The sequence below is a fragment of the Eleutherodactylus coqui genome, chromosome 3 (assembly GCF_035609145.1).
Source record: "Eleutherodactylus coqui strain aEleCoq1 chromosome 3, aEleCoq1.hap1, whole genome shotgun sequence".
NCBI lineage: Eukaryota > Metazoa > Chordata > Amphibia > Anura > Eleutherodactylidae > Eleutherodactylus > Eleutherodactylus coqui.
Window position 1 is genome coordinate 67,459,397 of NC_089839.1, and position 12,681 is coordinate 67,472,077.

The 12,681-nt window shown below is 41.8% G+C and overlaps 1 protein-coding gene across 6 annotated transcripts in view; it reads right to left on the minus strand.

Moving 5' to 3' along the window:
* Positions 1 to 12,681, minus strand: part of CCDC88A (coiled-coil domain containing 88A) — a 201,162-nt gene that overhangs the window by 36,305 nt on the left and 152,176 nt on the right. For all 6 annotated transcript variants that reach the window (XM_066595696.1, XM_066595695.1, XM_066595692.1 and 3 more), the window contains exons 18-20: positions 11,057 to 11,233; positions 7,590 to 7,751; positions 4,119 to 4,396 (exon numbers count right to left, since the gene is read on the minus strand). In XM_066595696.1, coding sequence (XP_066451793.1) covers positions 4,119 to 4,396; positions 7,590 to 7,751; positions 11,057 to 11,233 — 617 coding nt within the window. The remainder of the gene's footprint in view (positions 1 to 4,118; positions 4,397 to 7,589; positions 7,752 to 11,056; positions 11,234 to 12,681) is intronic.

The window sequence follows — 12,681 nt, forward strand, 5'->3', positions numbered from 1 at the left end:
CTTGTATAATAGATAACTGTTCAATCACAGGTATAATGTGACTGCTTAGAGACTATAATATACAGTATATCACAAAGCTAAATAATCTTACTTGGCAGATTTTAAAGTGTACAATTAAATAGCAATATGTCCATCATTTAACACCATGTCATACTTACCATATATACTCGAGTATAAGCCTAGTTTTTCAGCACATTTTTTATGCTGGAAAAGTCCCCTTCTGCTTATACTCGAGTGAGGTAAAAAAAAAAACCTGCAATACTCACCTCTCAGCATGCGTCTGTGTCCCCGATGCGGCAAGCTGCTTGAGAATTCTCCACTCTGTCATCTCCCTGCTCAGCTTTGAATTCCCCCACCGTCAGCGCAGCGTAGGTAAGCGCTGTGATTGGATCGAGCGCCAGCCAATCACAGCCAACGCTTGATCATTCACAGTCATTCAGTTAATGGCTGTGATTGGTTTATCGAGCGCCGGCTATGATTGGCTGGCGCTCGATCCAATCACAGCGCTTACTTACACAGCACTGACGACGGGGGAATTGAAAGTCGAGCAGGGAGATGACAGCGGGGAGGATTCTCAAGCAGCTTGCCACACAGCCGGGGACACAGACGAGTATTGCATTTTTTCTTTACCTAGTATATACTCAACTATAGCTAGGCTAATACTCAAGTCAATAAGTTTTACCAGTTTTTTGTCGTAAAACGTATTGACATGGCTTATACTCGGGTTGGCTAATACTCGAGTATATACAGTAGGTCTGAAACCCAGAATAAGGAAAACTTAGATGCTTATCGCATACTGTTTTAGACAATGGATACAGGGTACTGTGCCACGTGTCAAACTCTGCCCACCACCAATGAGCACACAATGTTACTACAAAATCATCTGGCCATTAGCTACCATGGGTGGGCATGCTTTGGCTGCTTGTGGCGTCATCTTTAGTCCTGAAGAGGTATTTACTGTTGATGATCTTGCCTCAGGATAAGTCAACAATGTATTGTGGCTGCTGGTGCAACACAGGTTCAGGATGACACAGCAGTGACATACTAAGGCAGATAACTTTACTTAACGGAGATTGTATTATGTATGACTCCATGGGAGGGTATCGGTACTTAAACCTTACATGTAGAAAACTGGAATCTCTCACTAACTAAATGTCACTAAATTTTCGGGCTCCATGTCACTGCGAACTCACATGCACCATAGGTGCTAACATAATCTCTTGTATATTTCTATCTCACATGACAGAATTACTGTCTCAATACCAAAGTGCCCTGTCCAATGTCACAGTACACATCAATGAACATCATATAGCTCTCATTGTGTGAACATCTCATCACTTCTCAATTAACAACAGTCCTGGCAAAATTATAACCCCCTTGGGGAGATGCTTCCCCAGTCCATAAACGTCTGTCAGAGTAGATGCTCCTAAGTCTTGTTGGATTGGTCTTACACAGTTCCTGCAGCTTTCGCCGCTCTTGTTCCAAGGAGATATCAGTGTCTTCAAGGATCGAATCCCATGCAGGAAGGGAGACTGCCTCTAAATACACGTGGTCTGTCGTCATGTTCAGCCCTGGGTCATCAGGCACTTCCAATGTGGCCATTCTTGTATACTGCTCCCCAGCTTGGGGACAGCGCTCACATCACTTTCTAATAAATGGCAGCTGCCATATCACCGGCCACTATGTATGCAGCTGCCCACACACCCTGCTGGTGTTGGCTCACTTGCCCTTTCTGCTGTTACTCTGCCTCAGCCTATAGTGACGCAGGTCAGAAACTCTTTTAGTGCACACGGCGGTGCCAAAATTTTCAGCGCTCTGCACTGGGGGAGGCGCTTAACTGCAGCGCTACTCTTCCCTGTCTGGGCTGAATCTTCGTAGTGGTGACTCACTAGCTGTTTCACCACTACCTCACCATAGAGGCAGAACCCTCTTCTTCATTTAGCCTCACCCAAGGCTTCAATAAAATGGTTCTGTGCACCTCTTCTGCTCCCCTCGCTGGCCGTGGCTTTGGGCAGCAGAGAGGGAGCTTGTAGTACGTCTGGGTACTAGATCGGAGGTGGCACAGCCTAAACACATGGCTATCAACTGCTCTGGCAGCGGCTGAATGCTGCAGCACAGTGTAAGGAGAAGACCTGTGTAGCGCTATCCCCTTGCAAATAGTTGATTGTTGTGGTCCATCACAAAGGATACAAGCTAATCAGCTTATCCTCCAATCTTCCAGGCCTCAGTCAGTGCAGTGGGGCCAGACATAAGCATCGGTGGTCAGGGGCTGGAAGTGTGATAGACGGCTTCACTCCAATGAAAATCAATGGGAGCAATGCCTTCTATTATATTTCCGGCACTGACCGCAATGAGAAGCATCGCTCCCGTTGATTTCAATGGGAGTGAAGCCGTCTATTACATTTTCAGCCCTGAGCACTGATCCAGACTTCCAGCTCCACTACACTGACAGCAGGCCAGAGTATAAGCTGATTGGCAGGAATCCTAAGCGATAGATCGTCGCCTTGATTACCTATCCTGAGCATAGGTCATCAATAGTAGATGCCCAAAAAATACTGCAAAGCTCCCTATAGTGGTAACTGCAAGAAGCCAGAACTCTATCATTTCAAGGCATTGGCTGATCACTACAAAACAGTGCCACTCCAGTTCATGGGTTGTGTGTGGTATTGCAGCTCAGCTTCATTGAAGTGCATAGGGCTGAGTTGCAATACTAGACACAAGCCACAGACAAGAGTGGCGTTGTTTTTTTGAAGAGCGCAACCAGTAATTTTATAATCTTGAACAGTGCCTTTGACACAGTTTCTATGCAGGGGATTTCCAGAGTAAAGTATAAATACTATAAATATACTCTAAACATAAAGGACATTTTTGGCAGCAAATTTTAAATCTATTTAGATTAAAAAACAAATTTGTGTGGATATCTATATTATGGAACAGCATGAAGAATTACAGACTATGGCCTGATTTTTCAAGACAAGCATTTTCTGTCTTGATAGTAACGTGTCAAATTTTTAGAGATCTCCTAATAAATTTGGTGCATCTTTCGGCTGTCTGTGCACCAGAAGTCAAACCTACACCGGCTATAGACTGGAATAGATTTGCGCCTTAATATATGCCAGTTTCCGGAGTAATGTCCCATTTACACGGTACAAGGCGTCAGACAAATGATGCCACACACTCGTTACAGTGATGCTGCCTTCTGTGCTGTTACACAGGAGCGAGTATCACTGGCATCACTCAGAGTGCGGCCAGCATGGAGGTGGAGCGGCCTGGGGTGCATTCCCTCCATTCACTGTAAGCAGACAGTCATTCAAAAGCTGTTTACACTGAACAGCAAGTCGTTCCGTTTTCTACATGCAGAAGCCCAACAGCTGAACACTTGTCGGTCAGTCATTCAATCACTGTATGCACTTACACGGGACGATTAACGTTCAAAATACTATGAGAGCGCTGGAATTTGCACAATTCTGAATGATAATCGCCCTTAAGTTATTGTAAATCTGTAAAGCCGCTGGTAACCACCCCCCTCTCCAGCTAAGCCCTGCCCACCTATTTTTAAGCGGTAAGAGTGGTAGAAGAAGTTGTAAATTCCTTGTGCAAAAATATGCTAAAATTTGCAACTTTTTCAAGTCAGAAAACTGTTACAAGTACCTTGGTAAATCAAAGCCTACATGTTTATTAAAGGGGCTATGCCAAGATTAACAATTATCCTCTATCAAGTGGTTAGATCATCACCAATCGCAGGAATGGAAGTCACATGCACCCAAAAATGAATGGAGCAGCAGTTGAGTATACAAACTGCCGCACCATTTATCTCTATGCAATTGAAAGTGGTAGCCAACTGCTTGTACTTGGCAATCTCTGTCAGCCACATAGAGATAAATGGAGTTCTGGATGCATGCTTGACCACCACTTCATTTATTCAAGGGTACATGGACCCCTACTCTCATAATTGGTGGCGATCCCAACAGTGATACCTCAATCAGACGCTTACTCCCTATCCTATGGATTCGACCGGAGGTTTTAATGCAGATGTAAAACCCCTTTTAGTGCCTGGTGAACAAAACAATAACTGTCTAAGTGATTCATTTGTGAACAAAGTACATCAAAACAGATACCTGTCTTCGAGATCTTTGTGTTCGACTTCGAGGTTTTTATGAGCAGACTTCAGGTTCCCATGTTTAGATATAAGAGATTCATATTCCGCCGCTTGTCGCTCATGAACTTGTGCCAGTTTCTCATGATCTTTTACCAATAAGTCATACATGGATTTCAGTTCTTCTCGTTCTTTCACTAGAGATTCATTCTCATTTTCTAAGCTTGACTGTTGGATCAGGAGTTGGGAGTTTTGATTCATTAATGAAGTGCTCTGCGAGTTCAATGTAGAGTTTTCAACCTGAAAATACATTTAGAAGAAGAAGAATTATGAAGGTAACATTCAATATCAGATGGTGATGTCTATTAGTATGTGGCCAGAAATTAGCTGTGGGATCACTTGATGGAGAGACAAGAGGTCATTGTTGTACTGAAGTAAACAAAAATAAATTGGTAACTGGGAACACCCATTTTAAAAAAACAAGTATAGTAAAGGTTGACCAACCTGAGTTTTTATTTTTTCTGGACAACTCATCAGAAATTCAAGAACAACCAATTTTTTTTTTTACTGACAGAATGGGAAATGTGAATGATAAAAGAAATAAATGATATATGTTTATAGGTTCGGACCAGATATGAACATACTGCACTCTGAGCCCAATATATACACGCATCTATTTTTTCCACAAACAAAAAATGTCTATTTTTATGGACAGTTCTGGAATTTTCTAGTATCTTACTTTAAAATCTATATAGAGCTTTGTATTTTCTTCTTGTGTTTTTATGAATGAAGACTTTTTGTAATTGGTTTTTGTTAAAGATTTCTGATTGATTTTTGTGCTTATGTTGTTTTCCAAGACACTGCAGACTGGATGACTGAAATCTTAGCAAATTCAGTCGATTTACTCTGACAGGTTGCTTCTGTTACAGAGGGCTATGTAACAATACTGGGGCGTAGTGGAGGAAATCAGGACAGAGAGAAGAGCACAGAAAACTACTATGACAGAGGACTGTGATTCACTCCAGGTAAATGTTTCTGCTCTTATCAGCAGTGAGGGGGAACAGACCCAGCAGCTATACAGAGAAATGGGGAGCTGAGCTTGTACAGATTCATGAAAGGGAGCAGCTGATCAGTGCTTGGAATGCCCCCAAGCCATAAACTTGAATGTAGACGAGCCTTAAACCAAGTATGATGCTTTCTAAATGCATACAAAGGAAAACTCATTGTAAATAAAAACAGATAAGTGAGTCATTTTGTCTTCAGCAAAGACTTAGTAAAAAATGTGTGTATTGTTTTTTATGCACAATAGTTTCTATAGTCTATAAGGTATTTGCCTCCCCCCTTCACCCCCCAGTTTATTAAAGGTTGTCCAATAAAGTTGAGGTTCCTAAACTACACAAAGTCCCCCTGATCCATTACGGGACGGAAACATTTTGTCAATATTAGTTTACCTTATGAAAAGGTCATCTATCAACAGTGGATGTGGGTGCCCTACTAAATTTTAAAAAGTATGGGGTCTATGACTGGATGCCTGCACCACCTTACAGCATTACTAACTCTATTTGATAGCTATACAACATAAATACACAACACTGCAGACTGGTTTATTGTTTGGGAAAACGTCTTGTTGATATCTCAATGATGTTTGATAATTGCAAAATAGACAACACAAGATACAGATGGAGTGTTGAGACGAGCTGGGATCTTGAAGCAAGTTCGATTGTCATTATATTCCAATTCTAGGTGGAAAATGGCTATGTACTAATTACATGATATGTTCAATAAAAGCAGGTTAAAAAATAAATTATATAAAGTCCCCATGCACACAAAAGTAATATTAACAAGTGTTGATATTTGATAGTTACACCAATAGTAATATCACATATACTTGGACTTACTGTCACCATTAAAAATCTTGCAGTGTATAGAACAGCGTCCATAAAAGTCTGATCTATCAAAGTAAGGCCACCTGCAGACGGGCGGAAATTCCGCGGCGGGATTTCCGCCGCTGGAAGCCTGCATAGGATTGCGTTAACAAACGCAATCCTATGCAGGCGGCTGCGGTTTGGCCGCGCGAAATATCGCGCGGAAAACAAACCGCGGCATGCTCTCTGCGAGCCCCACACAGAAACGTCATTTACCCGCCGCCGGCTGCCCGGCAGCTGGCACATGAAAGAGCCGGGGGCGCGGGTGAGTACGCTCTGCTCTCTGCAGGCGCTCGGGTTGGGTCCCGCGGCGAGAATTCTCGCTGCCGGTTCCGACCCAGCCGTCTTCAGGCGGCCTAACACATTATTTACCCTGCACGATGAAAGTCATAAAAAAACCCGCCAGAAATGTGCTTTTTTGGTCACGCTATCTCTAAGACAAAACGCAATAAAAAGCCATCAAAAAGTCGTATGCATTCCAAAATTATAGGAACGCAAACTACAGGACGTCCCGTAAAAAACGAGCCCCCTGCACAACTATGGTGAGAGAAAAATAAAAAAGCTATTGCGTGCAGAAGATGGTGGCAGAAAATAATTTTAAAAATTAGATAATCTTTGAAAAAAATACAAGTAGTACAGCAAAAAAAAAAAACTATATATGTTTGGTATTGTAGTAATTGTGTCGACCCGTAGAATAAAGTTATTATGTCATTTTTTTTGCAGTTTGTGCGCCGTTGAAACAAGACGCTTCTGAAGATGGCAGAATTAAATTATTTTTCCATTTCTCTCCACTTAGAATTTTTAAAAAGTTTTTCAGTACATTATATGGTACATTAAATAGTACTATTGAAAAATACAACTTGTCCCGCAAAAAACAAGCCCTCATGCAGCTACATCGATGGATAAACAAAGGAGTTACAATTTTTTAAAAGGAAGAGAGGAAAAAAACTAAAATGGAAAAAAAAAACAAAAAAACTTGGTCACTAAGGGGTTAAGCGCTCCAAGTCTTGTGGGAGCAAAAGAAGGACAAGGCAATGGCTGCATTGCCCACTTGAGGAGGCTAAAGGCCCATTTACACATAACGCTTATTGCTCAAAATTCGTTCAAACGATCGAAAATGAGCGATTATCATTACATGTAAGTGCTGGCATCGTGCATTTTTGGCTTGAACGATGATTTTAAGGTGAACTTAAAATCCATTGTTCAGCAAGTGAGAGATCAAGTATCCCTCAATAGACTGCACACTGTTATCTCCAAGAGAGTCTGCAGATAACATTGTAATGTGCGGTCAGCCGCGAGGAGAGCAATGCAGCTGTGTGCACAGCTGGGCATGTGATTAATCACATGCTGGGCTCTGCAAACAGCTCCTGGACCCCCTTTTACATACAAATGAAGATGATAAAGTTAATGGCCATTACCACTTTATGCGAAAAGATCACAAAATCTTTCAGTCATTTGAAAGATTATTTTAGCGTGTAAATGGGCCTTAAGGTGCCAAGTCTAAAATGTTCCGACAATCTGTGCCCACAGGCTCCTTAGATGTAAATCCAGTGTTGAATATTAGTTACCTGAAGCTTGGCGTTCTGAGTCTGCAGAGTTGTGTTTTGCTCTTGCAGTGAAATTGTTTGTTTTTGAAGAGCCATGATTTGTGCTTGTAAATTATCATTCTGAGTTTCCATTTGTTTCAATTGTGTTTTCAGGGCTTGCTTCTCCGCCTGCAACGTGGCATTCTGAGAAAAAAAATGAAAAATTGAGTAGCGACTTAATTTTCGGTGAAATTGTCATATTAAAAAAAAAATCACAGGGGCAAAAATCTATTCTAATTGTAAGGTTCTTCACAGTATAGATTAATTATTAAAACTCAATTTTATTATAATTCATTAAAATATAACCCATGGGGCACACCAAACAAAAATAAAGACAAACAATTACAGCCCTTAAGGACTATGTGGTGGCATTATCTCCCCATTTATTAATGGGAGAGTAAAGGAACTCAGCACAGTAAGCCACCCCGATTATTGGTATTGGAAAAGCCTATATTCTTCCTGGCTTTTCCACTTCTGGTAAGATTGTACTACTTTCTGGTTGCTGAGTTACTGGATATACATCCCATCCTCTATATCCTTCATTAATTAGTAGGTGTGGTTTTTATTTCACTGGCAAATGAGATAACTTCACTTTTGTCATGTGACCATTAGCAATACTGCTCATGTCTCACAAGGTGGGCAGTTTCTGTATTTCATATCTCATGTCACACTACTTCTCTGTACTTGATCTCTTTCTTTATACAGCTTCGACGCGTTTCCCCGCTAATAATGCGGTTCATCAGGAAGTCAATCAATTCTTGACCCTTATTTTAGTGAATAGAGTATAGATGCAAGATATCAGTAATATATTTCAAGCAAATTTCGCTTTGTAATCAAGACGTTTCGGTTAATTTCATCAATACAAAGTGCCGAGGATTCCGCTCTTGCAGTGAAATTGTTTGTTTTTGAAGAGCCATGATTTGTGCTTGTAAATTATCATTCTGAGTTTCCATTTGTGTACGATCACTTAGGGACTCAGTAGAGGCGTTTCCCATCACCTCTGGCCACACCTACACATCTCTAAGTGGCTGTAAATGAAGACACACCCCAGATGGGAGGCCCCTTTAGACCTTAAATAGCGGGGCTGAAAGTCTGAGCTTATATACCTGTCACTCACCATCAGAGCCACAGGCGCTATCATTTGCTATCTTTGTTTTGTATCTCCTATCTTTTGGCTATCCTGTTTCCAGACTATTGAGCGGGTTAGGGGTCACTCTGTAGAGTTGACCGATTAATTAGCTATAGATTAGGTACCAGTATAACTGGATCCCCTGCTATCTATATCAGGAACGGAATACCTGCCAGATATCATAGATATCATTTTCTGAGCACGTTATTACAAGCTCTGTGTCTGGTCAAACCTTCTACAAAAGAGGCAATTTTACTGTCTTTTTTTAATGTTGACCATCTACAGCAGTAGAAGCAATTTGATATGCCATAAAGCGTTTTAACCCTTTGCAATCCAATTTTGGATTCAGGGTTTCCTAGAGGGCTTTCTCTTTCTGCCATTAAACAATGGCTCCATCTGCTGGCTAGAGCCAGTACTATGGTATGGGACATGCTGGAGAGGCCCCCCGACAACAGAGCGGCCAGTAATATACAGTAAGAATACCCTGCCGGATGTCTTCTTACATCGGAGCTGTACAGCCTTCAAATAGAATGTTTGAAGACGTCAGGCAGTGGATTGGAAAGGGTTAAATATGTTAGTAGCCAAGTATAGGAGATCAATATAAGCGGCACTCTATGTGATCATTCCTAAGCACAAACACTCATTTTTATTGGGTGTCGGTACTTTGTTTCTATTAGTTAATACACGACAGGAATCAAAAATTCGGCTATTCTTTAAGTTTTGAGAGCTATATATGACAACATTTGGCCGACTGGGCAACTAGCTCCTGATGAACTGTTCACAATGTGAGCAGGGAAACGCGTTGAGCAGTTTATTTATAACAATTAACTTAACCTAAAAGATTTTCTCAAGCAAACCTCTCAGCTTTAAAGTGTATTTATATAAAATATATTTATCAAGAATGTCCCCTATGCATATCCTGAAAATAAAATATTAGTACCACTAGATTTGTTATCTATGAGAGATCTCTGGTACCCCACAATTGGACCAGTTAGGAGGCCTACTAACCTGTATCGAGACAGGATTGTGTCCACCGCCATCCAGTTCAAGCTCTCTCTGGTCAGAATCTGGGTGACGTGTGTATACCATCTAACACTGGGACATTTATGGTAACATACTCTCCCAAGGTATAAGTTACCTATAAATGCACTGTTCTTTAGTCCTTGTGCATTCCGTATGAGACGATTACTCATTTAGGTACAATTATATCATTTAGTGGGGACAGCTTATCTTGAAAGATCCCTTATATTACGGAAGGCTGATAATCCAGCACAGTCTCAGGATTTGTGTCTTGTCGTTGTTAGTATGTCTATGTGTTAGCCCAGAGTTTTAATTAATTCCAATAAGGTTTTGTTTTTAGTCTAGATCTGTGAAGGTCTAGATAAATACTATATAGAAATCACAGCGGTAGGAAAAGTCTAACTGAAAAGCTGAACAACAATAATACACTATAAGCACAATGCTCTTAACTGGGCTCTGCTATATTAGTCACAGAACTCAGACTTTTATTAGTCTTAAAGGTGTCATGATATCTCATCAAAATCATTTATCACATATATACACAATATAGAACATAAATGTATGATTGGGGGTCCAACTGCTGTGACCCCCAGGGATCACGGGAACAGAGCACCCCGAGTCCTCCTAGTGAATGGAACGGCAGTGTGCATGTGTGACCACCACTGCATTCAGTTCTATAGAACTAAGAGCATCTATCCTATCGATAGGCGATATAGGTCTTTGATGGGATAACCCCTTGAATAATTTATAGTAATGGTAGTTATTTCTTAGATATACTAGTAGACAGGTGACAGCTATGTAGCACCACTCATCTCTGTATTTTCTATTCCATATCATGGTATACCTGTGTGGGAGCCTAAGAGATCTCAATTTCTACTCTATTTCAGTGTTAAAAACTGTTGGTAAATGTATGGTTAAACAAATACTCTCCTTAATCAGTTCTGATCCGAATACAGCACACATTGAATTATGACCCCCGTCTTCTCTTTTGGATGCAAAGCACTCCCCACACTTAGCTTCGTTAGGGCTTCTAACATGACAGATCCATGAGCCATATGTCATAATTATTCTATACAGTTCTATTTCTCACAGGGCTCGTTCGCATCTGCGTTAGGGGACCCCATTTTCTTTTTTTTTTATGCATTGAAATCAATGGTTAAAAAAGACAGAAATGCTTAATTCAGTTTGAATTAAAGTTTTCTGCTCCAAAAACGGAACAGACACAGAAACTGAAATGGAAATCCCTAACGCAGAGGTGAACGAGCCCCAATACATCCCCACACTGAAAAGTATGCCTTACATTTCTCTCAATTTCAATCAAGCGATCCTTGAGCTTTAGTAGCTCCTTGGTGGTCTCCTGGCTTTCCCTCTCCCATTTATTCACAGGTGTAGTGTCGTCCCCAGGCCTTGGAGGAGAGCTCTGTGCCAACCTCTCTTCTTCTTGCCTCTGTTTGAGAGCTTCATAGTTTTTCTTCACCTGGGGAAAAATACCACATATTTAACCAAAATCTGTAAGACTATTAGAGTTAAGTTCCTCTTTAATCTAAGCCTTCTACTCCAGTCTCCAAGATTCCCAGTGGCCACAGACTTAAGTGTGTCCAACATATCTTTTAGGTAGGCCTACCATATTTCTTAATCTAACTCTACTCCACTTATCCAGCTTCTGTACTCCCCTTTAGAGACCAAACCCCTTTATCCCACTGCATCCCACACACGTTAATGCACTTCACACAAATACCATCTGGTGACCGGCTCATCCAACTTTATGTATAGTACCCTACTAGTAGTTATTAGGAAATTAAAAGCCCCAGTGTCTCTGGTGGCCACACAACTCTGCTACATGCGCGTGTTAGATACACACACAGCTATGCTACATGTGCGTGTCTCACACACAGCTCAACTACATTTGCTACTTGCGTGTGACAGACAGACACAGCTCTGCTACAGGTGCGTCCTACACACACACACAGCTCTGCTGCATTACATGGGCATGTCGCAGACAGACACAGCTCTGCTACATTAACATGGGCATGTCGCAGACAGACACAGCTCTGCTACATTAACATGGGCATGTCACAGACAGACACAGCTCTGCTACATTAACATGGGCATGTCACAGACAGACACAGCTCTGCTACATTAACATGGGCGTGTCACAGACACACAGCTCTGCTACATTGCATGGGCGTGTCACAGACATACACAGCTCTGCTACATTGCATGGACGTGTCACAGACACACACAGCTCTGCTACATTGCATGGGCATGTCACAGACACACACAGCTCTGCTACATTGCATGGGCATGTCACAGACACACACAGCTCTGCTACATTACATGGACATGTCACAGACACACACAGCTCTGCTACATTGCATGGGCACATCACAGACACACACAGCTGTACTATATACATTTAATTGGCCTGTTCTGGTTTAGGATCTGTGATGACACCACTGTCATACAACTCCGGACTACTCCCACACAGGTGACTGATCACATGACGGTGACATCATCACGGGTCCTGTCAGCAGACAGCTGCTGTCCGGCTCTGCAGGTGTTATGCTTTATGACCTGTGATGACGTCACTATCATGTGATCAGGGGCAAAGCATGGGAAACACACACAAGGACAAGTTGTCGTTAGTACTTTGATTTATATAAAAGATGTCCGGATAATTGTACAGAGCAAGCACTTGTACCATTTGCTCTCACCCCTATTTCCTCAAAGTCCGTAAGTTATTGTGAGCAGGACCTTCAATACTATTGTTCACATTGATTATTGCTTAAGGGCTATTTCAGACGGACGTATATCGGCTGGGTATTCACGCCGGCCGATATACGGCGTCTCTCTCTACAGGGGGAGGAGGCTGGAAGAGCCGGGAGCAGTGCTCTGAGCTCCCGCCCCCTCTCTGCCTCCTCTCCA